Here is a 26,078-nt window from a genome sequence, read left to right as displayed (position 1 = left end):
GAATATCATCTTTGATGGGTAAAGAGCATTCAGTTGTCATCTTCTACTTGTTTTTTTTTTTACTTTGAAAAGATTATGAGAAAGTGGACTTAACTTTTTTTGTTAATGTGCCTACATGTACATTCCATAAATGTACAGACTCCAACAGATGAATCATTGGTGGACACAACAGCGTCAGAACAACAACAGCTTTAACACAATAAAGCAGCAACGGCAGACTTCGGTTCTCTACGCCTCGTTGATACCATGTCCTGAAAAGTGAGAGGAGCTCTCTGGTGAACAGAAGTTCTGGAAAAGGTCAAAGGTCTTGGGTTAAGCATGTTGTCAGTGGAGGTCGCCGTGGCTTTTGTGCTGTGCAGTGTGCTGATGAAAGCCAGAGCTCTGGTGAGTTTGACTGGCTTCCCTGCATTATTCATAACAGAAACTTTAATACATCTATCGTGGGTACATCTACCAGTTTGTACACATTTGTGTTGAGCTTTATTTTACAGAACGTGCACTTACGGCAATATAAGGTACATTAAGGTTAGGTTTAGGAGTAGGTTTGGGGTTAGTATAGTCACCCAGTTATTATAATAACTAACAAGTATGTACATGCAGAACAAGACTGTAAAATGTATTGCTACCCACATTTGTGACCCTGGACCACAAAACCAGTCATAACTCGCATAGGTATATTTGTTTTTATACAATATATTTGACCCATACAATATACCTCAAGGATCAAAATGATAGAATTTTTTCTTTTATGCCAAAAAATCATTAGGATATTAGGTAAAGATCATGTTCCGAGAAGATATTTTGTACATTTCATAATGTATATATATATAAAATGCATTGCTAAGGACTTCATTTGGGCAACTTTAAAGGCGATTTTCTTAATATTTAGATTTTTTTGCACCTTCAAATTCCAGATTTTCTCGGCCAAATATTGTCATATCCTAACAAACCATACATCAACGGAAAGCTTGTTTATTTAAAAAAAATTACCCTTATGACTGGTTTGTGGTCCAGGGTCACATTTGTCTAGTTTTTCCCTTGTGAAAAAGAAGCTGTGTTAAGTGTGTGTACACTTGTAGTGAACTTCAGATTTTAAAAGTATATTCAAATCAGCATTTGCAGATGATATAATAAAGTGAGTGTGCTTTTGACGATTTTTTAACACCACTTTTAACATTTGAAATTGATGAATGGCAAAATGGACACTAAAGCACATAAAGTGCTTGATTATAATATTAACTGTAGTGTGTATTTTGATATTTCAAGTTTAATGCAATTTAAATGTCCAAAATGGCAACTTCATTATTATAATCCTGCAATTAAAATAAACAACACACAAGTTTGAATTGAAATAACAATTAAATATAATAATAATGTATTAATAAATGTAAAATAATAAAATAATTAAGTATAGCATAAATGCTTGTCCATTCATCACTGCACTGTAACCATATTTTAGAGACAAGAAGTAAATACTACTAATATATAAAAATATGCACAGTGTCCTTCTAAACACCATCATGGTAACACAGGACACTAAAGTAATTTAAACATTAACATAAAATAAACATTCATTTAAAAACATTAGATGTAACATAAAAACATAATGAACTGATTATATATTTAAAAAAAATACTTTAATGTAATTTCAATGAAAATACATGAAATGTAAAGCGTCAAGCAGGAAATTGGGAATGTAAGTTTTTTTTTTTTTTTTTTTTTCAAATTATACAATGACGTGTTATTTTTCACTTCTAAAAACTATACTAATATTAAATATTAAATTAGTATAAAACTATACTAATTTAATGAAATTAATAAAATTACATTAACTACAGTTAGGAACCGTTTTTTTCTATACAATTTTACTGTTAAAATCACTATATATAGATATATCTGTAGCACTAACAATCTCGGATGTGGCTAAATTGTAAACTGATTTTTTTACTATTAATCCAGCGTTGAATCCAATTTAGAATTCATCAGGTTAGTTTTCTGTTGAACCCAAATGATCATCTTCAGTTGATCAGCTTTTCCCAATAATACAGCTGGATCAATGTTTCATCAGCCACACTTATAGATTTGTTTGGTTTGAGTGGCCCGTGTGGATGACCACTGACAGGCAGTGTGTGTGAGATTCCCAAGCGTAGAAATTGCTCTACAAAAAGAACATTTCCCTTTCACCCTTCACTCTTTTTTTCTTTATTTTTTTTTCTTTAAGGTTTTTTTTAACATTAATAATCTACATTAATGAAAAATATTTCTATACAGCATTTCTCTTTTTAATGTTAATTTCTATTTTTATAATACATTAAAAGCAAAACTTTTAGTAATTTTTTGTATTTTAGTAAACTTTTAGTATTTGTTGATGCACTGTGAACTTACAAGAACATTTTTATTAGCTAACATTAACAATAGTTAGTAAATTCTGTAAAAATATATATTGCTCATTATTAGTTCACATTAGTTAAGGCAGTAACCAATGTTAACAGATGAGACCGTATTGCTCAAGTGTAATCTTTAGCTTAAACTGTTATCAGCAGACTAAAACCATAAGCTCAATTGTTTAAGAAATTTTGTTCAGAAATTTGTCTTGGGTGTAAAGAGATGTATGGTCAAGTTTGTGCATGCCTTATATTTCTTGGTAATGAGGAAAGTAAAGTGTATCGCTTTGTTTATGCTGTCAACCTCAGAAAGACTTACTGGCAATGCATGCACATGCTCAATGAAGCAGAAAATGAGCCGGTCAGTGAGAGATGAACACTTGATAAACGGGCAATTTACACCCTGAAAATCATGATTAATCAAGAGCACAACCATCCCTCTAATTTCACCTTTGCTAGGGAAGGCAATTGGAATTAAATGTGTTCAGTGTTCTGGATATCATCTATCAAGATGATATCTTTACAAGTGTTTGAGCACTGGGCAATAACACAAACCAATTATTAAGAATCAATGGCATTAGAGCACATGATTCATTAATGCCTATGCTTTCCAAGGGTGAAAAACAACAATGAAATGAGACAGTTGGTCAATTGACTCTTGCTGTTTCAGTGTAAGGAATTTAACTGTAATTTTACCTACTCCCCATGGACTAATGTGAAATATAATGCTGTGATTTAAACTCTATGTGTCTTAAAGTATCCAATACAGGTACAATCCAATTTCATTAGTGAGAAGAAACAGTACATTTTGTGATGCTATTAGAAACTAAATACAATTTATACAAATATACATGTTCACAATATTATATTACATTTGGCTTTATGGTAAATGGACTGCATTTATATAGCGCTTTTAACAGACCCTATGGACATTCAAAGCCCTTTACATTTTGCCTCACATGCACCCATTCATACACCGATGGCGGTGTCTGCCTTGTAAGGCGCCATCCAGCTCATTGGGAGCAGCTGGAGTTAGGTGTCTTGCTCATGGACACTTCAACACTTGGTCAGGTGGAACCGAGGATCGAACCACCAACCTTCCGGTTTGTAGACAATCTACATGAACCACTGAGCCACTGCCGGCCCTAGATACTGCTGCCCCATAATTGCCGCTTTACAATTATAATTAATATATTTAATTATTTATTATATAGCTTTTATAAATGTGCCTCTTGAGACAAAACAGTGGCACTGACATATTTTAAGATATGTTAGTGCAAGATTTAACTTTTAGTTAAAACAGCTCAAACATGCATTTTAGTTAGGACTATAGGCTTAAGCCTTGACTATGAAACCGCATAACAATGTGCTAAAAAAAACTCAGACCAGCCAGGCCAGTTTTGTTCATCAGAAAATTAAAAATACATATCTATTTTAGGAAACAAAAAGTGTCAACCCTTGTAAAAAAAGAGTTAAAAAAAGAAGTACACATTAGAATAGTTATAAAAAGAGTGCTTTTTTTAAAAACTGAATGCATATTTGCAATGAAATAAAAATGTATGATTATTTAAATTAAGTTGAACTTAAGAGTGCTTATTTTGACTCACGTAAGTACAACTTTATATGTGCGCTCATAATTACTTCTATTGTCTTTGAAATATGGTTAAAGTGTACTGCTGAATGTACTGGCAAGCCTGTAAGAACAATTAAAATATACTTTAATGTGATTTCAATTAAAACCTGTATTCCGTGCATTTAAATATATTTGTAATTGCACATTTGTAATGATGAAGTTGAAATTTCAAAATATATCAACTTTGAATGTAATATCAGATAATACAATACAGTTAAACATAGTCAAGTACTGTACATGTGTTTTAGTGCTAGTAAACAAATCAAAATAAGTGCATCTTTGAAGCATGACTTTAAAGATTATTAAAACAGTGATTTAAAATGTACTTTTGCGCAAAACCTTTCATTTGACATAATACAAGGCGCAATTTTTAAAAGTGTACTTAGTGTGTCAGGATCTCTGAGAGAGGACTCAAATGCAAAAAGAGTGTTAATGCGTTTGACAAAACAGCAGACATGACAGGAGCTTGAGGGAGAGGAGGTGATAAGTCCAAACGATAGGCAGGGACAAGGCACGATGACAGGCAAGCTGAGGGAATGGCCAGTGAGACCAGCACAGGGTGTGAACTAGGGATGCAACAATACAGTTAGTCCACGGTTCAATACATACCTTGGTTTTTAACTACAGTTTTCGGTTTGTTTTTTTGCTCCTTTTTTATTCTATTCTTAGTTGACAGGAACAGAAAGTTATTTTATGAATTTATTTGTGCTCTTTATTCAAGAGCAGTGAGTGATTTTCTCTTTGTCTTTTGTTGTTTTATTAATATCATTTTAGAGGTGAACTGTCCCTTTAAAGACACGTTTTCACAGTCACTAGACTGCACATCTAAGATCTGCTCGCATCTCATATACAGACACACGTGATTTTACTTGCACTTTAGACATAACCCACTGTGGTTATATATGTTAACCTTGTGTGTATTTGACAGTATTAGCACAGTAAGACTACTTCAGTCCAGTAATCACGTGTGTTTGACAGGCTTTTAGTGTGCGCATGTAAAACACTAATGAAATGTTTTACTGGCAAGGCTTTTTAAGATACATAAAGAATTTATCAAATATAGACAGATGAACCAGTAGCATGTATTATACATCAAAACATATTGGTTACAACTGTAACCTCTGTTCCTTGATGGAGAAAACAAGATGTTGTGTCGAATGAGATACAGTAGGGGGTCACATTTGGATGCCTCAAACACTTCTTTTGTTTTTAGAAAAGGCCAATGAAGTTGGCATGTAGAATTTGCATGTCTGGCCACTCTCCTGGACATACAGGTATAAAAGGAGGCCAGCATGCTCTACACATTGAGGTTTGTCCTGTGGAGCCGACATGGCATCTCGACCATTCAGTAGGCACTTCAATGTTGTGTCGAATGAAAGCCACCAGGAGTCCCTATACTTTCCACAACCTGAACTGTCACAAGAGTTGGGGGTGCAGATTGCTAGCAGGATTTCATGTGCCAAAATGACAAATGAAGCTACACTGTCTCGCAACCTTCCAACATCAGGGTAACCTATCAAGGGGACCCTCTACTATTGAGAGAGGTCAGTCCAGCTGTAGGCCTCTTCTTTTATTTTATTTATAATAATAATAATTTGTTACATTTATATAGCGCTTTATCTGGGTCCTCAAAGCGCTTTACATTTAGAAGGGGGGGATCTCCTCAACCACCACCAATGTAGAGCATCCAACTGGATGATGCGACGGCAGCCATATTGCGTCAGAACGCCCACCATACACCAGCTGATTGGTGGAGAGGAGACAGAGTTATTAAGCAAAACAGGAGAGGGGGATGATAAGGAGGCCATGATGGACAGGGACCAATGGGCAAAATTGGCCAAGATGCCGGGGTTACACCCCTACTCTTTATCAAAGGACATCCTGGGATTTTTAAAGACCACAGAGTGTCAAGACCTCAGTTTAACATCTCATCCGAAGGACAGTGCTCTTTGAAAGTATTATGTCCCCATCTTTATTCTGGGGCATTAGGACCCACACAGACCACAGGGTGAGCACCCCTGCTGGCCTCACTAATACCTCTACCAGCAGCTACCTGGTTTTCCCAGTTGGTCTCCCATCCAGGTACTGGCCAGGTTCAGCCCTGCTTAACTTCTGTGGGAAACCAGTCTTGGGCTACAGGGGGATATGGCTGCTGGTGAACCAGGCCAGTGTGGCTTGGTTAGTACACAAAATGTATTATATCACTTGTTGTTTATGTCGGGAAAGGAACATTTTAGAGACCTTAGGATGTATCCACTATCCAGTAGGCCATTTTCTATTTGGAGACAGCCCTCCCCTTCTGCTGACCTCTGAAGCTGTCAAAGATAAGATCTGATCTTCTGAAGCTCTCTGTATGGTCCAGGTTTACGTGCAGAGTGCGCGTAAGTGGTGAATTGCAAATTAATTGCAGGTGAATTGCTGGGAGTGGTGAATCTGAGTGAGTAGTGGAAACTTTGGCACATAGACATAGCACATAGCTCCGGACCATGTGAGAACATGCTGGCCCAAACTCTAGGCTTGTTTCACTGATGAAAAAAGGTGTCAAGGTCCCCTATCCTCTTAATGGGGGGGGGGGGGGGGGGGTGAGTGCAGTCAGAAGGGCCATCATCATGGTGAGGGCACTGAGCTCAACTGACTCCAAGGGCTTAAAAGGAACCCTCTGTAGGGCCTGTAAGACCAAGGAGAGATCCCAAGCTTGGAGGATTCAAAATGTCTGCCCCTCTCAGGAACCTGAAAATCAGGTCATGCTTCCGTATTGCAGCCATGTACACTTTGAGGAAAGAAGCAGACAAATGCTAGAGGCAGCTCTAGGATGTTTGATAGTGTCTACCACGACTGGTGGTAGACCTCTGAACTCTTCCTCATTCTGTCCAGAGAGTCTGGGAGCAGGTGCCAGAAGGTCCTTCCTCAGGCGAATTTGCCAGGAAGGGGCCGATGTCATCAGCTTGGGCTCTGAAAAAAGAAGTCTGGTTGGATCAGTGGGGTGGAAAAATTGGAACTTGTTCTCCTTCCTCCCTGATCTTGCACAGTGTCTGTTCAGTTCACTGGGGGAAATACATACTTGAGGAGTTCCAGGGGCCAGCTATGAACTGTGTCTGTGTCAAGGGTGCCTGGGTCAGGGAATAAGCACAATGGGAGGATTCCTGGGAGGCAAACAGGGTACACTAAGCATTGCTGAATTGACTCCAAATCAGTTGGACCACCTGGGAGAGGAGTCTCCACTATCCTTGGAGTGTGACTCTCGGAGCGTGACACACAGCAAATCTGCTGTGTGATTGAGGATTCACAGAATGTGAATGGCTCGCAGGGACTTCAGTCGCTGCTGACTTTAAAGGGGGAGATGGGTGAGTTGTAACATGCAACTATTTACACCACTGCCACAGTGTTGTTAGTGCGGACTATCACATGCTTGCCCTGAATTAGCAGACATAACTCAGGAACTCGTTCTAATCTAGGGCAACACTTGCCCGTAGAAACGTGCGGTCTGACCAAGGGATGAAAGTGCGATGACAGAACGGTGTGATGTCCCGTGGCACCATCTTGGGATTTGAGTCTGAAGTCAGCAGTGAAGTGGTCTCATATGCATCAACTCCAGTTGTGTGACCGTGGCTAAGCAAGCCATATGCAGTGCTTGAAAAGTGCAGTGATCTCAAGCATTTTAGCATTGATTGTGCACAATCCCTAAGGGGCGTACTGTCATCAAGACCAAGTGCAATTCCACACAAAGAAAAGAGATGCTCTGCATGGAAATTGCTGTTCTACCAGTTGACCCGAAGTCCCAATTGGGCTGGATACCTGAGGAACAGGTCCCTGTGTTCGCATAAGGGCTCTCACGAGTAAGCTAGAATCAGTTGTCAAGGTAGTTGAGTATGCAAATACCCACTTACCTGAGAGGGTCAAGGGCACCTTTTGTGAAGACGTGAGGAAAGGGTGGACCATGTGCTAATATGCCTGTCCATCGATGGTGATCCTCTGTTGACCATCAACTGGTGCCCTACAACACCAGTTGGCTGAGCTTGAGTAACTCCGCCATCGCAGTCTTCCAGGGGACGGACATCTTGTGAGAGGGAAACTCTTTATTGTTTATTTACAACAATAAAACAAGCAATGCACATAGGAAAAACCATGTAGGCGCAAAACAAAACTAAAGGGAAATATACAGAAGCAAAATGAGTGAAAGGGCAAGTAGAAAAACAATTGTGTGCTATGGTATCAAACAAGAACACTAGGAAACTAGATCATTAAAGTAGGCAGGAACTAAGCAAAAAAACTAGGAACACAGACGACAAAATAAGAGTACCAAAACATAGACGTTTTTATGTTTTATTTAATTTTATTTAGTTAGCTTGAATATAAGCTTGAATAATTTGTGTTAACTGAACACCATTCGTTCTATTTAGTTTTACATGTTTACATGATTTTTGTTTCGATCACATGGATCTATTGTCTATGAGGGAATCATGTTCAGCTTTCTTTCTTTCTTTCTTTCTTTCTTTCTTTCTTTCTTTCTTTCTTTCTTTCTTTCTTTCTTTCTTTCTTTCTTTCTTTCTTTCTTTCTTTCTTTCTTTCTTTCTTTCTTCCTTTCTTTCTTTGTCTTATGTTAGGTTTGTGAGTTTTGATTGGTGGTTGTGAATATATCCAGGGCACAAATGGTCCTGCGTTTATCCAGAGGTGAGGACCCAGAGATCAGGGCTCATAATGTGGGATGGTGGTGAGGGATGCCCATGGGTGTGGGGTGTGTAAGGTTGGATATGCTCTCTCATCCTGAAGGTTGAAGAGAGCTCGTCACATACCACAGGGCAGTGCAAATATTTCACAACATTGAGAGACAGCACATCAGCCTAAAAGAAGGTGTGCCAGATGCTGTGATAAATGGGTGATATGTCAATGATTTCAGCTGAGATTGTGGAAAATGAAAAACCAACGTGTACAGTATATGCTTAGAAAAAAGCACATTTTTTGGCAGTCTTTTGTGATATGACGTGTTATGCCTGTGCAATGCAGATGGAATAGTAAAACATTTGTAGTAAACATTGACTTTCTTTATTGATATGTTTTCACCCCCAACAATGCTGATCTGGGTTAAGTAGGCCAATGTAGTACTGCGTCTTCCGTTACAGATGACTACTAAACAATGAGCAATAAGACAGAGAGGAAAAAAACAACTAAAATTATAAGCAAATACTACAAATTGTATATCAATACATGTAAACTCTAAAGAAAAGTGTCTTAGGGACAAAATTGTTGGTCCTAGTGGAAAAGTTACCACAACTGAAACTCGGTCAAATGTACTGACAAGCATTTATGGTCAACTAAAATATAATTTAATGTAATTTCTATTTCACATTTGCAATGAAAAAGAGACAACATTTAACATATTTACTTTAAATGTAATATCAAATAACTACAAATTATCACCAAGTGCTTTATGTGCTTAAGTATGTTAGTCAATAGATCAAAATAAGTGTATTTCTTTATTTGACATTATTAATATAAAGAGGATTTTTAACGGGACCACTTCGACTCGGCGCAGTAAAAAGTCCCGGCTGAAACATCCTCCCTCACGTCGAGATTTGAGGGAGGATGTTTCAGAACGAGACTTTTTACTGCGCCGAGTCGAAGTACTCTCAGAAGTGCTATTCCACTTATAGTTCTCTTTTTTAAACCGCTTAGAAAAGCGCCACATTTTATTTTTATGTCACCATAGGTCGTTCAACTATTCGTGTAACTGTATTTAAATAGGGAAAACGTGGAGGTGTTTGGTTGCTTTTAACTTGATCTCAGTTCGGTACCATAGTGAATGAACTGGGCTTAGTGGGCTAAGCTAAATGCTATCAGATCGTCACCGCGCGTCAGAGCGATTAAGTGCACGCGCTCAGGCGAGAGAGGTATGTATCAACTCGTTTTAGTTAAGGGAATAACAGTTTAATATGAAAAAGCGGTGAAGTATCCCTTTAATTGTTAAGAAACTCTCTTTAATCACACTTAAGTAGCCTTTTATCTGCAAGCAATGTCAATTCAATCAGTTAAGCAGTTATTTTTAACTAGGAATAACTAAAAGAAAAAGATTAGTTGTAGGCTAATTAAAATCACACCATGCCGTACAATTTGCTGAAAGTTCAGGAAGCAACCTTTGTTTTTTTTAATAAAAGTAATTTTATCTAGAAAATTTAGACATTGAAAAAAAAAAAAAAAACTACAACTCTAATGATGATGCTGTGCTGTTTCTCTGTCGTTACAGATTGATTCTGATGATGTCCTCACCAGAGATGAACAGATCTTTCTTCTGATTGGTGCACGTGCGAGGTGTGAGAGAAACATCCGTGCGCAGTTAGATGTGGTCAGAGGTATTATAATATAATTTTTGTGAGTATATGGCTGTTGTACAAGGTCTTAATTGTTAGTACCACCCCTATTAATCTTTGACACCTCAAATTAAGGACTTTCACCAGGTGAATGATAAAACAGGAAAAAAATATCTACCTTATCAATTAAATTTGTAATTTGGCATAATATAAAGCTAACAAAAATAGCTGTGACAAACTAACAGCTACTGAAGCAATCAAAGGCATGTATCTTCCTAACCCTACAGATCCAATTTCCTGAAGACAGCAGGATCAAATTAGACTGGGGCCCTGTTTATAGCAAGATATTAGGATAAGGCATATTGATTTGAGCTCAGATTCTTTTGTTATTCATAGTGATGAGTCTCTTTATCTGGATACGAACACACCCAGAACTGTGGAATGAATATAGATCCACTGCTGTTTGGTTATGAGAAAAGATTCAGGAATCAAATTGAAGAGATTATTTTGACCTGTCACCTTCAAACATTTTGTTGAAGAGTAATGTGATTCCATATATTTTGTGTTAAAAATAGAAGTATTAAACTTGTGTAAAAATATGAATCTGATATTTTTGTGTATTGTCAGAGGATTACTGTCTTCCTGAGTGGGATGGGATCATTTGCTGGCCCGCAGGGAAACCCAGTCAGATGGTTGCAGTTCTGTGTCCTGAGTACATCTACGACTTCAACCACAGAGGTCTGCTAAAACAGCCTAAACGAAATCAAATTTAAGCAGAGTTGGGAAAGTAACGCATTACAATATTGCGTTACTCCTCAAAAACATACCTAATTGCTTTACTTAGTTACTTTATAGAAAGTAAGTGTTGCGTTACTTTTGCTTTTCACTTTTACTTTTACCTCTCGACCAGGCTAGGCTTGCTAGTTTTTAACAGGTTGTTGTTTTTTTGGTAAAAGTCCTTTTACACCAAGGGCCAGATTTACTAACAGTTTGCTCCAACCCATTAAAAAAACTTCTGTTGGGATTTACCTACGACACGCAGTGAAAAACTAGCACTGAAAATGTGTGGACAGGGTGGACCTTATTGCAATTGTAGGATTTTCCCTTTCAGATGCAAAATGTATAGGAGGAGAGTATTTATGCAAGTTTATTTACTAAGGTTTGGGCTCATCATTTTACTGTTTTTTTGCCATTATTTAACGCATCTTAAACCAGCCGCTAACTGATGAGCTGAGTTGGCCTGTGTCTGTGTTCTTTAATTTGTGTGTCGTAAGTAGATCACGCACAGAACTTTGGAGGAGGAGGAATTATTTTAACACTGAAAATGTACATACTCTTACAAGTAAAACATATTTTCAAATTAATTTAATTCATTAATCTTCAGTAAATTTAAATTATATTTCCCAAGTTGTTGGTACATACTAAAATCAATGTGCCGTAGTATACTTGTAAAATTCCAATACTTCTAGGGCTAAACAGGCTCACATTTAGTTTATAAAAACATACCCTTATGTAAACTTTGAGTACACAACTAGTTCGCTTTTCTTTTGTATTGCAGCTATACTGTGAACAGTACACTTATAGGTATACTGTTAGTTTGATAGCTATACTTCTAGCCCACTTTTTAACTCTCAGAAAATGTCTTGTTTAATATAGTCTAGTTTAAATGTTTAGTTTTTATATGGAAGTATGCTTGAAACTTAACCTAAAAGCCCATTTCAATAAAAGTTTTAAAACCTTATTTAACTGAAAAAATTATAATGAAAAGATTTTCACTTAAGTTAATTGTATTTTCTAAACATAAACAATTTTTATTTTGATGGCTGCAACACACCACAAAAGTTGGGACAGAGGCATGTTTACCACTGTTACATTACCTTTCCATTTAATTACACTTTGTAAATGTTTGTGAATTGAGGATACTAGTTGTTGGAGTTCTGCAAGTGGAATTGTTGCTCTTGTCTCAGAATGATCTGGACTGCAGGCAACTGATGCATCCCCCATACCATGACAGATATTTGCTTTTGTACCTGTCTGTGATGAAAGTCTGGATGGTGCCTTTCGTCTTTGGGACTGAGAACTTGATATCCATTTTCCAGACTGTGTTAAGTGACAGGGTTTTCCAAAGTATTCCCAAGCCCACGTGGCTGTTTTTCACACAGTAGCATGATGTTTCTCATGCAATGCCATCTGAGGGTTCAAAGGTCACGCAGATTCAAGAGAGGTTTCCTTTCCTGCCTTGCCCTACACAGACTGAGATTTCTCTGGATTCCCTGAATCTTTTCAAAATATTATGTATGGTAGATGGTGAAAGACCTAAATACCTTTCAATCTTGAATTGAGAAATGTGATTTTTGAATTGTTTGACTATCTGGGCACAGAGTGATGAGCCAACATGACCCATCTTTGCTTGCAAATACTGAGTCTTTGGTGGATGGTATTATACCCAATGATGATATGCTCACCTTTTACCAATTTACCTACTTATTGTGGACTGTTTCTAAACTGTTAACACAAAATAAAAGTAAAAAGATTTTAAAATATCCTATAATCTTTTTACTTTTATTTTGCCTCTGTCCCATTTTTTTGGGGAGTGTGAAGCCATCAAAATCATTGTTGTTTATATTTACAAAATACAATTGATTTAGTGAGTGAAAACTTTTGAGGTTCAAGAGAATGATCAAATCACAGATTTTTGATTTTACTGCACTTTACAAAATGCCCAAACGTTTCTGGAAATTGAGTTGTACTTATAGTTGACTACTTATAAATTATTTTTTGCACTAAGTATACTACTTGGTAAAACTACTTGTATACTACTCCTATTTAGGTATTTTTTATACTTTAAATAATCTTTTAACTGTACTCTTAAGTAGACTTGAAGTTAAATTCAAAAATTTCTTGCATTGAATTTTTGCTGTGGATTAATATTCCAGCGGAAAACTGACTTTTACTATAAACTTGAATGTGTAAGTTTATCAGATGGCACTGTATATAAAATGTATGCTGGAGTATTACTTCGAAGAAGCCATTTAATAGGCTATGGTATCAAAAAAATGAGTAAGCACAACTACACACCAAGTATACTTAGAATACTTTTCTTAGACCAAATATCCTTTGACTTTTCAGTATAAGCCAAGTACGCTTATGTATAATTTTTCTTAACTATATACAGTATATGATACATAAAAAGTTGGCTGAAAGTATAGCTACTCTCTTACTTTCTTAGTTTAAAAGAAGTATACTAATGGCAATAATCGAATAGACCTATTTTTTGTAAGAGTATGCAAAATAGTTGTATGATGAAATACTCTCAGAGGTTCATACTTTTTGGTTTACCTATTTATGTGCTGCTTAGGAATTAAGCTTGTCTGTTTTAAATGTATTTTAGGGCATGCATATCGCCACTGTGATGAATCCGGTAACTGGGAGCAGGTATCCACTATAAATCGGACATGGGCCAACTACTCAGAATGCACCACTTACCTGCACACTAACCACAGCAATCAGGAGGTGTGTGCATTTTTCATAACTCCTAGGCAGCTATAATGCATATTTGTGGTGGCATGCATTACTATTACGCATACTTAGAGAAGAAATCCCTAACTGTAAGTATTAAACTTCAGAGACTGCCATTTTCTGAATGATTAGACTTTTTTCACCTCGCAGATTAGCAAATTGGGTGAAAATAATAATAATAATAATAATAATAATATATATATATATATATATATATATATATATATATATATATATATATATATATATATATATATATATATATATATATATATATATATATATATATATATATATATATATATATTCAGTTGAAGAAAAGACCTGAACCAACTATCTATAGACGAGAATATCATTGAGACTTAGACATGGATTTATTTTACATGGGTCAGTAACTAACCACCAATAGCAACAATGCAGAAACATCCACATATTAACACAGCAAATGTAGGCTATTTAGATTGGTGATTTTTTTTGTCTAAAGGTCTAAACAGGAACATATAGTGAAATAATGTCTATACTATTGTGTACTATTTTGCTGTGTTTATTTAGGAAGTCTTTGAGCGTCTTTACCTCATGTACACTATTGGATACTCCATATCACTGGCAGCGTTACTGGTGGCTGTCTTTATCCTTTGCTATTTCAAGTAAGTGCAAAATGGACATTTCAACAAGACAAATGTCATGTTTTGAATTAAAAGAGTAGCAATGAGTTTATCCGAGACAGTAAATACTTTACAAACCGTGTCCCCTCAGACAGTGTCTGATTCATGTTCATGTGTGTGTGGTGCCTTGATGCCTATCTACATCCATGTGATAGCCATGTGTACATACAGACTTATGTTCACTAGCCGAGATATCTTTGCCATGATCTGATTAGACAGTCAGCAGGTCCTCTGCTCTACGAGGAAGAGAGAAGGGAATAGAATAGAATAGAATAGAATAGAATAGAATAGAATAGAATAGAATAGAATAGAATAGAATAGAATAGAATAGAATAGAATAGAATAGAATAGAATAGAATAGAATATATGTATATATACATGGGTACGATAAGTAGACTCCCTTAAATGTTTCACTCTTTGTTATATTGCAGCCATTTGCTAAACTCATTAATGTACACACAGCACACCATATTGACAGTAGAATGTAGACATTTTTGCAGATTTATTAAAAAAGAATTACTGAAATATCACATGGTCCTAAGTATTCAGACCCTTTGCTCAGTATTTAGTAGAAGCACCCTTTTGATCTAATACAGCCGTGAGTCTTTTTTGGGAAAGATGCAACAAGTTTTTCACATCTAGATTTGGGGATCCTCTGCCATTGCTCCTTGCAGATCATCTCCAGTTCTGTCAGGTTGGATGGTAAACGTTGGTGGATAGCCATTTTCAGGTCTCTCCAGAGATGCTCAATTGGGTTTAAGTCAGGGCTCTGGCTGGGCCATTCAAGAACAGTCACTGAGTTGTTGTGAAGCCACTCCTTCATTATTTTAGCTGTGTGCTTTGGGTCATTGTCTTTTTGGAAGGTAATCCTTTGGCCCAGTCTGAGGTCTTGAGCACTCTTGAGACTCTTTTCGTCCAGGATATCCCTGTACTTGGCCGCATACATCTTTCCCTCAATTGTAACCAGTCATACTGTCCCTGCAGCTGAAAAACACCCCCACAGCATGATGCTGCTACCACCATGCTTCACTGTTGGGACTGTATTGAACAGGTGAGCAGTGACTTGTTTTCTCCACACATACCGCTTAGAATTAGGGCCAAAAATGAATATCTTTGTCTTATCAAACCAGAGAATCTTATTTCATACCATCTTGAAATCCTTCAGCTGTTTTTTAGCAAACTTCATGCAGGCTTTCATGTGTCTTGCACTGAGGAGAGGCTTCAATCTTCCATAAAGCCCCGATTGGTGGAGGGCTGCAGTGATGGTTGACTTTCTACAACTTTCTCCCATCTCCCGACTCCATCTCTGAAGCTCAGCCAGAGTGATCTTTGGGTTCTTCTTTACCTCTCTCACCAAAGCTCTTCTCCCCCGATAGCTCTTTTTTGCAGCTCTAGGAAGGACGGCCAGCTCTTCTGGTCATCCCAAACGTCAAATTATGGAGGCCACAGTGCTCTTAGAAACCTTAAGTGCAGCAGAATTTTTTTGTAACCTTGGCCAGATCTGTGCCTTGCCACAAATGTCTTTGAGCTCTTCAGGCAGTTCCTTTGACCATGCACTGTGAGCTGTACGGTCTTATATAGACAGGTGTGTGACTTCCCCAATCAAGTCCAATCAGTATAATCAAACACAGCAGGACTCAAATGAAGGTGTAGAACAATCTCATGGATGATCAGAAGAAACGGACAGCACCTGAGTTAAATATATGAGTTTCACAGCAAAGGGTCTGAATACTTAGGACCAAGTGATATTTCAGTTTTTCTTTTTAATAAATCTGCAAAAATGTCAACAATTCTGTGTTAACTTAAATTATTTTAGTAAATGGCTGCAATATGACAAAGAGTGTAAAATTTAAGGGGGTCTGAATACTTTACTGTATATGTGTCGTACATATTAAAGTAATCCAGATGCATTGTAATGTGATCTATGAGCAAAGTTCAAAGTCAAGATTCTTTTCTTTTCTGTGTTTCTTTTTTCCTCCAGGCGTCTACATTGCACCCGTAACTACATCCACATCCACCTCTTCACCTCATTCATATGCAGAGCAATCAGTATATTTGTGAAAGATGGCGTTCTTTACACCGTCACAGATGACGGTAAACTAGAGGATGGAGCAGCTGGACAAAGATCCTATATGGTACTCGCATAAACACATTTGCACATGAATACATAATTAATGCTTCAAAGCCCAACATCAGTTTTATTGGTCTATGTTTATCAGGTGGGCTGCAAGGTTGCTGTGACCCTCTTCTTGTATCTCTTGGCTACCAATCATTATTGGATACTGGTGGAGGGTCTGTACTTGCATAGTCTGATCTTCATGGCCTTCCTGTCTGATAAGAACTGTCTGTGGGCTTTAACAATCATAGGCTGGGGTGAGTCACTTTTGTATTGAAGATAGCAACTGCTGGAAATATTTGTCAGGCAATCCATTAATTTGTAGATAGTTTTTTCCATTTACATTTTGTTTTGTTCTATCTTGCTTTTTCTTTCATAGGGATACCTGCAGTGTTTGTATCCATATGGGTCAGTGCCCGAGTGTCTCTGGCAGACACACAGTAGGTTTATTCGTGCATTTGTTTTTGTACGAAGTTTCTGGTAAATGTTAACATCTTGGAATAAATTCCATATGATCACCTGTTCCTTGACTTTGGCATGAGATACTAGGACAGGCTACGTCCTTCCCATGACCCTATATAGAACAAATGGTTTGGAGAATGGATGGGTGGCTGGATGGATGATCACCTGGGTGTTGAGCTTTGTTTGGCAAACATAGCACCTTGCTTTTAGGCCAAATAGGGCCCATCAGACCAAAACATTTTCTACCAAAAGGCCTTGTATCTGTCGCATGGTTTTCAGCAAATTCCAGACATGATAACACCCTTTCTAAAAAAAAAAATGGTTTCTGGCTGAACCTGTAAATTCAACATTTATGATTTATGGTGCGATCAAGCAATAAAGTTAATGTTTTTGTTTTTCTTCATGTTCATCCCTTTAACATGGTTTCTTAAGGGGATAGTTCTTCAAAAAATTAACTATACTCACCTTCTTGTCATTCCAAACCCATAAGACTTTAACCTCAGAAATACAAATTAAGATATTTTGAATGAAACCTGAGAGGTTTCTGTTCCCTGCATTCAAAGTCCAGGTCACAAAACCTGATCTAAAAAGGTCAGAAAGGCATTGCAAAACTAATCCATATGAATTGTGTGGTTTAATCTAAATCACTTTATATGATGAGCAGATTTAATTTAATCTTGTATTCACATAAACACACATACCGGCCAGGATATTAAGCCAGAATTAGACATTAGTTCAATAATAAACCTGCCTTAAAAACATTACTGATATGCATCTTGAGACAAAACAAGGGCAGTGATATAATTTCAGATATGTCAGCAAGTTGCTTTCAGTAAAATCAGATCAAACATGCATTTTAGTCTGGGACTAGGTGGAAGCTTGTGTGTACGTCACATGTTAGAATAAACCTAATTGGATCTTGTGCATTACACACACGTTTGAGCTTCCTCGTTTACAGTATGTGACAAGCTCTTTGTATGTGTGTCTATCATTGTTAAGATATAAATAAAAGCCTATGTTAAATCATATATCTCTTCAAAAGACTTGGATTAAACCTCTCAAATCATGTATATACATTTTGGAACTTCTTCTTGAAGTTTTGTTACCTGGACTTCCCATGCAGGGACAGAAACCTCTCAGGGTTCTTTCAAAATATTGTAATTTGTGTTTTGAAGATTAACAAAAGTCTTATGGGTTCGGAAATGACATGTGGGTAAGTAGATGAAGACAGAATAAAACATTTGGGGTGAACTATCTATAAACTTGAATGAACATTATCCCACAATAAATTGTCCATAGGTGTGAATGAGAGTGCAAATGTGTGTATGTGTGTGAGCCCTATGATGGACTGGCCATTTGTCCAGGGTGTGTCCCGTTTGTGGCCTGAGATTTTGGCATAGGTTCCAGCATCCCCAAGACACCGTTTGGACAATGGATTGATTGATGAATGAAAATTCCTAAAACACATGCTTGTTATTATTATTAAACACACCTTTTTAGTGCAAGTTATTCCTAAGTAAAAAAAAAACATAGGGATGACTTCATAATCTTTCAGCAAAATGTAACACCGTAGTATGGTGTATGCATCTGTAAAAGAAGTTTGTTATTATGGGAAGGGAACCGGCGAACGTTCAAACCTTGTGTCAAAACTAAACACAAACTGAAGGTAAAAATGTCAGCCTCCTCATGGACGACTGGCTCACACATAATTAAACATTAACAGAACAGAGCTTAAAAGTCCAGGCCTGGTCCTCTCTCATACTTCTGTCGTCGCACCAGCTTTTATGCCTCTGTCGCTCCTCCGCGAGAGATACGAGACAGGTGTGACATGCAGGTAACGCTCATTTGCAATCATGCTACCGGCCTCACACCGTTCTCTCACGGCTCTCATTACGCCTGTCACAGCAGCCCTTATAAAATATTACCAGTTATCACAAAATTACTCTAGTTAAAGGTAGGGTATAGGAAACATTTCAGGGAGGCTAGCATTAGCAAGCTAGCTTTGAAAGCACAAGATCCCACCCTCCATTCAGAGCGTCTCCAAAGCCACGCCTCCTCCAAAACACATTAATGCACACAGCTGAGCAGAGTCTGCAAAGCATCACGACAGACTGCATTAAATTACCTCATGTCTCAAAGCACATAACATTACAATAATAATGAACGTAAACAACTTACAGAGCTTTTTTTTGTACCACCTGACTGCTGCAGATTGAAATATTAAATAAAAGATTAATTTCATATTGCAACCAAGTAAAATGGAAAATAATAGATGATTGTGAATAGGTTGAATTTCTGCATTTCTAGGTGCTGGGATATAAGCGCAGGGAACCTGAAATGGATCTATCAAGTACCGATCCTGGCCGCCATTGTTGTAAGATTTTTTTTGTTCTCCAATAAATTATACTAATAATTAAAATATTTAAATGTGATATGCAATAACAAAACGCTGTACTTTATAAAATACAAAATATATCATCCATATTTTATAAACACTTGTTACTTAAACACTTGTCTTAATGCACACCTATCTGTCACTTATGTTCCTCATAACTCTTCATCTAGGTAAACTTCTTCCTCTTCCTCAATATCATCAGGGTTTTGGCCTCTAAGTTGTGGGAAACAAACACAGGAAAACTAGACCCTAGACAGCAGTACAGGTTATAAATGACTAAACTTTTACACACACACACACACACACACACACACACACACACACACACACACACACACACACACACACACACACACACACACACACACACACACACACACACACACACACACACACACACACACACACACACACACACACACACACACACACACACACACACACACGTTTGTTTTTGTGACATATGGGGAAATTCCATAGGCGTAATGGTTTTTATACTGTACAAACTATTTTCTTTCCCCTTACACTGCCCCTGCCCCTATACCTACCCATCACAGGAAACATTCTGCATTTTAAGTTTCTAAAGAAAAATCATCCTGTATGATTAATAAGCATTTTGAAAAGTGGGGACATGGCCAATGTCCTCATATTACACCCTCTAATATGTAATACCTGTGTCATACCCATGTCATGATACACATTTGTGTCCTCATATGTTCAAAAGACACACACACACACACACACACACACACACACACACACACACACACACACACACACACACACACACACACACACACACACACACACACACACACACACACACACATACACACACACACACACACACACACACACACACACACACACACACACACACACACACCATTTGTAGTGATTGGTTTGCTGTGGCCTGTAGGAAGCTGCTGAAGTCAACCCTGGTGCTGATGCCGCTGTTTGGAGTTCATTACATGCTGTTTATGGCTCTTCCGTACACTGACGTCACAGGTCTGCTGTGGCAGATTCAGATGCATTATGAGATGCTCTTCAACTCCTCACAGGTATGTGCCAGGTTTTTTAAAATCCAAATCCAGGTCTTCTTTCACCTGTTGAGTTTTGCCCACGGTAATTTTGAACCTAAAATCTGAAATAAAGAACATATGAATGACATATTTTATTTAAAAAACAGGAAATAGAATAGTCTGTAAATGGGTTACAGTATGCGATTAGAGTAAACAGACACCATTTTCAATGCAATAAAGTGGAAAAAAAAATCTTCCAGTAATAGTGGAAACAGCGCAGCTCACACACTGATAAAGTTGGGCATTGCAGTTAAATAATAAACGGATAAAATTGGTGGCCTTGAGTGGTTTAAATTATTAGACCCTCTAAATTTTATTCCACACAGCTGTACATTAATCATAATATATGCTGATTGGTTGTGATTATTTCATGTTACACAGCATTTCTGCTTTTAGCGTGGAAAGAAAAATTACTTGTTGCTGGAACTTTTCATATTGCTCCTGGTTAGGATACATGAAAAAAAAAATTGTGCTTTTGCTTTATGATGAATTTTATTTCCTTAGGGTTTCTTTGTGGCATTTATTTACTGCTTCTGCAATGGGGAGGTGAGTTTTTGACACTTTAGTAATTGTAATTGTTACAGGTTTCCATAACACTACCCATGTCTGCCATTGGTTGTCCAGTCCTATACCCAAACTTGTACCCTTGGTTTAGCTAATTTAGTAACAAACAATCAAATGAGAAAAGTTACAAACACTTACAGTAGTTGTAAGAGTAGTTGTCAGAGTAGTTGTCTCTCATTCAATCGATGCTTCACCCCTATCGAATCACTGTTCTTTGCATGTAGGTTAGCCTACTACACATCAGAAAAATGTGCACCCTTAAAGCATGATAAAAGATTATTAAAACAATTATTTAAAATGTACTTTAAAGTTGGCTAAACCATTTAATTGTTAAGTACTATTTGTAAAAGAAGAAACAGTCATGAAACTTACAGTAAGTGGCCTTTTATTTAATTAATATGTTATTTAAATACAGTTTATTTAAAATATACTGTAAAGGAACTGTATGTAAGAAATGTATTTGGTAACACTTTACTAAACGGGTGCACTAATTTGCATTAAAGGGTTAGTTCACCCAAAAATGAAATTGATGTCATCAATAACTCACCCTAATGTCGTTCCACGCCCGTAAGACCTCTGTTCATCATCGGAACACAGTTTAAGATATTTTATATTTAGTCCGAGAGTGTATCTAAGTGTATGCACACTATACTGTCCATGTCCAGAAAGGGAATAAAAACATCATCAAAGTAGTCCATATGGGACATCAGTTGGTTAATTAGAATCTCTTGAAGCATCGAAAATACATTTTGGTCCAAAAATAACAAAAACTACAACTTTATTCAGCATTGTCTTCTCTTCCTTGTTTGTGTTCAATCCTTAAATAAAGATTCAAACGGTTATGAATCATTGAATCGATCAATGATTCGGGTGAACTAATCCTTTATTCATGCCTAACTAATGCACAGATAATCATGAGTTAATGTATTACTAATGGTGAACTAAGCCATTTATTAATGATTACTGCTTCAGCAACTAATGAAGATTATACATGATTAATAGATTAAGTAATCATAGTTAAATATGTCATTATGTATTAATTCCTTAATAAACATATTATATTAACTAATAATTTAAATCAACGTGTTAATTACCACAACGGGTCAAAGCCATGCATTTTAACTTCCAGTTGTCTGCTTTAATTAATCATTAGCTAATGATTTATAAAGGTATCATTATGTTATAACTTTACTTGTTGGGGCACATGACTATTAACTAATTGATTAAGTAATATATAATCGTGGTTATGGGTTTTGAATGAATTTTGAATTAGTTAATAGTCATGTTCCCCAACAAGTAAGTCATAACATAATGATACCTTTATAAATCATTAGCTAATGATTAATTAAAGCAGACAACTGGAAGCTGAAATGTATGGCTTTGATCCGTTGTGGTAATTAACACTTTCATTTACATTATTAGTTCATAAAATGACCCTATGTCACTATAGACATTAAGAAATCATGTCAAATACTTATATCACTGACAACAGTAGTCCAGCCAGGATATTGTCATTTAAAAGTTGTTGTTGCAGCCCTCAACTGATGTTGATGTTGACATGTTGGTATTTTGGTCTGAAGCTCCGCCCTCCACCTATCTACCAATCACGAAATCAGTAGTCTTTCTGTATCCGGGTTGCCAGATCTGCTCTAGTCACCACAGCTGCAGCTGCAAACATTCATGCTGATCCTGCAGCCAATCTGGCAACCTCGAGTCAGGGGGAGGGGGACAGGGGATACACCGCTCTAATTTGAAAGTGATTGCAGTACCAGTTTTGGCCACAATCTTGCATACACTTCCTTTAAAATTTGATGTACATTACAAGTGCATATACTGTATTAGCTTTATTTATATTTGTTGGACATTTCTGTTGCTTAAAAACCTTCCTGGATGAACTTTCATGGCAAAAGAACTGTGAAAATCAGCATCAGGGTGAATAAATACAGAAATCTAATCTTTGGTTAAACTATTTATGTAAATTGGGATTTAAAAGTGCCCCAAAAATGATATTTTATAAACTCATGATTTTGTGTTGGAGGTCTCTTACAATAAGTTTACATGCACCCAGATCAAAAAACACTTTAACTTCCTCATAATATACATTGTAGCATTATCTCTTTTCTCACAGTGTCAGTGAAACAGTTCGATAAATGATCCGGTCTTTCTAAATTGCTTCTTTCTGAGAGCCTTCACTGCTTTGATTGGTCAGATGGCCCTGTGGGTTGTGATATATCGCTTACAGCAGACTGTGTTTGACCATTATCATATGTGAACTTCCAGAATTTCTCATATCATATCTGAACTCCCATCTGAATTTCAGCTCCAGGCTTCCTCAGCACTTGATACACAGTGATACAAACAGTAACAATGATGTCAGTTTTACATTATTAATTCAAGTTCAATTCGTCCTTGTCTGGAAGAGCATGGATTGCTTTTGCAGCACAGAAAACATGTCGACAAATGAACCAAGCACTTACAAGCCTCAGCTACAACAGTGTTGTTTCTGGGCCAGTTAAGTTCATTTGTTGGCATTATGCACAATGATTATTATTTTTATTTTTTTTAACAAATCTAGGTTTGTGCAGTAAGACAGGAATTTATCCATTTATCATGCTCCATTTATTGTGCACTTTGATCTTTTAAAACTTTGCAGACATTTTACATTTACAAACTACTGTATTAACACAAAAGGTAATCTCCGCAAAAGCATAATAAGGGCACTTTAACATTGAATAAATTATTACACACATCACCTTTTAAATTTGTGTGTCAGAGCCTATTTGTAAACATTCTCTAAGCCCATTTTTTTCTCACTTTTCATATCTCTCTGTCATGCCATCACCAACAGGTGCAGGCAGAGGTTAAGAAGGCATGGCTGAGGCGCAGTCTTGCATTAGACCTGAAGCAGAAGGCTCGTGTCAACAGCAGTGCGGGATGTGGGAGTGGCTACTATGGAGGCATGATGTCACACACCACCACACAGAGCGTGTGTCTCAGTGTCAGTGGTACTAAAGGCCTGCCGCTGGGGACCATCGGGGGCAAAGGACAACCACGTCTCCACCATTCAGGAAACTTACCTGGCTACACGCCTCATGACACAGAGACTGTGTTTTTTGCAGTGCAGCAGCATGAGCTGGTTCTAAATCAGACTGATGGGAAAGGGTCTCTGTCCAAGCAGACCAGCAGGAATGGAGAGGAACGTGAGCATGATTTTGAGCCATGTTTTGTAGCAGATGAGGAACATTCTGGTTCCATGTCTTGGAAAGAACTGGAAACAATGCTTTGATGATCTCCTGGCTGGATATTATTAGTGGTGTTTACTGGTTTTAGAAACTCTTAAGTATTAAATAGGCTAGTATTAAAGTCAGTATATGAACCGAAAGTTTTGATAGTCTTTTCTTATTGTGACGTACACTATATTGCCAAAAGTATTGGGACTCATCTCCAAATCATTGAATTCAGGTGTTCCAATCACTTACATGGTCACAGTTGTATAAAATCAAGCACCTAGGCATGCAAATGCTTCTACAAACATTTATGAAAGAATGGGTTGCACTCTGGAGCTCAGTGAATTCAAGCATGGTACCGTGATAGGTTGCCACCCTATCCTCACCCTATCCTCATTACTAAATATTCCATGGTTAACTGTAAAAGGTGCAATGTGGAATCATTTGGGATCAAAAGCAACTCAGCCATGAAGTAGTAGGTCACGTTAAATCACAGAGCGGGGTCGGCGTATGATAAGGTGCACGGTGCAAAAGCTACAGACCTTCAAACTTCATGTTGCCTTGAGCTTGCTGTTGAGCTTCATAGAATGGGTTTTCCATGGCCGAGCAGCTACATCCAAGCTTTATATCACCAAGTGCAATGCAAAGTGCCGGATGCGGTAGTGTAAAGCACGCCGCTACTGGACTCTAGAGCAGAGAAGACGTGTTCTCTAGAGTGACGTATCATGCTTCTCTGTCTGACAATCCAATGGACAAGTCTGAGTTTGGCAGTTGCCAGGAGAACGGTGCTTGACTGAATGCATTGTGCAAATGTGTAAATTTTGGTGGAGGGGGGATTATGGTATGGGATTGTTTTTTAGGGGTCGGGCTTGGCCCCTTAGTTCCAGAGAAAGGAACTCTTAATGCCTCAGCATACCAAGACATTTTGGACAACGTCATGCTCCCAACTTTGTGGGAACAGTTTGGGGATTCCTGTTTCAACGTGACCAGTGCACAAAGCAAGGTCCATAAAATGAGTTTGGTGTAGATGAACTTAACTGGCCTGCACAGAGTCCTGACCTCCACCCAATAGAACACCTTTGGGATAAATTAGAGCGACCTGACCTCACAAATGTGCTTTTAAAGAAATGGTCAAAAATAATAAATAAACACACTCCTAAACCTTGTGGAAAGCCTTTCCAGAAGAGTTGAAGCTGTTAGCTGCAAAGGGTGGGCCAACTTTTGGCAATATATTGTATATTCAAGTGAAGAAGAAAAAAGTGTCCATGGTGATGGATTGGATGGTTATAGTTTTGCTATTTCTGTGATGTCATGTGAGTGATAGGTTGCCCTGCCCTCGTGCCAGTAAAAACAGAGAAAAGATGTCTCTGCAAGTGGGAGGGGAAGTTATTTTGAGTAAAGATTATGAGGCACATAAATTATAAAATAAGAATAGTCCATTTTGATTTCAGAGTATAAATGATAACAGAGTTTTTAATTGTGGGTGAACCAAAAATTTGGTGTGAAAACTGCTAAGTAACCTTTCCTAAGTAAAGTTATTTTCCATTTTACAAAACCATAAACTTCTTGACCCTAATATCCCTATAAAAATGATGTAAACTACTTTAAAGCACAAATAAGACACATTTTAAGTAATTTTATAAAAACGTAATTTATAAAATAGATACTTTATACATAAAGAAAATGAATTGTAATCCACCAAATGGCCCCATTAACTTCCATTGCA

General features: G+C 37.2%; 1 protein-coding gene across 1 annotated transcript; it reads left to right on the top strand.

Moving 5' to 3' along the window:
- Positions 1-318: 318 nt before the first annotated feature.
- pth3r (parathyroid hormone 3 receptor) lies at positions 319-24,411 on the top strand. Its single transcript, XM_067429792.1, has 13 exons — positions 319-384; positions 10,259-10,364; positions 10,950-11,060; positions 13,714-13,835; positions 14,394-14,488; positions 16,488-16,641; positions 16,726-16,879; positions 17,002-17,062; positions 19,392-19,458; positions 19,650-19,744; positions 20,399-20,540; positions 21,066-21,107; positions 23,974-24,411. The coding sequence occupies exons 1-13, from the start codon at positions 319-321 to the stop codon at positions 24,409-24,411; spliced, it is 1,653 nt and encodes a 550-aa protein (XP_067285893.1).
- Positions 24,412-26,078: the final 1,667 nt, after the last annotated feature.

The sequence above is a fragment of the Pseudorasbora parva genome, chromosome 21 (assembly GCF_024679245.1).
Source record: "Pseudorasbora parva isolate DD20220531a chromosome 21, ASM2467924v1, whole genome shotgun sequence".
NCBI lineage: Eukaryota > Metazoa > Chordata > Actinopteri > Cypriniformes > Gobionidae > Pseudorasbora > Pseudorasbora parva.
Note: the sequence above shows the minus strand (reverse complement) of the source record. Positions and strands in the feature narration are given on the sequence as shown.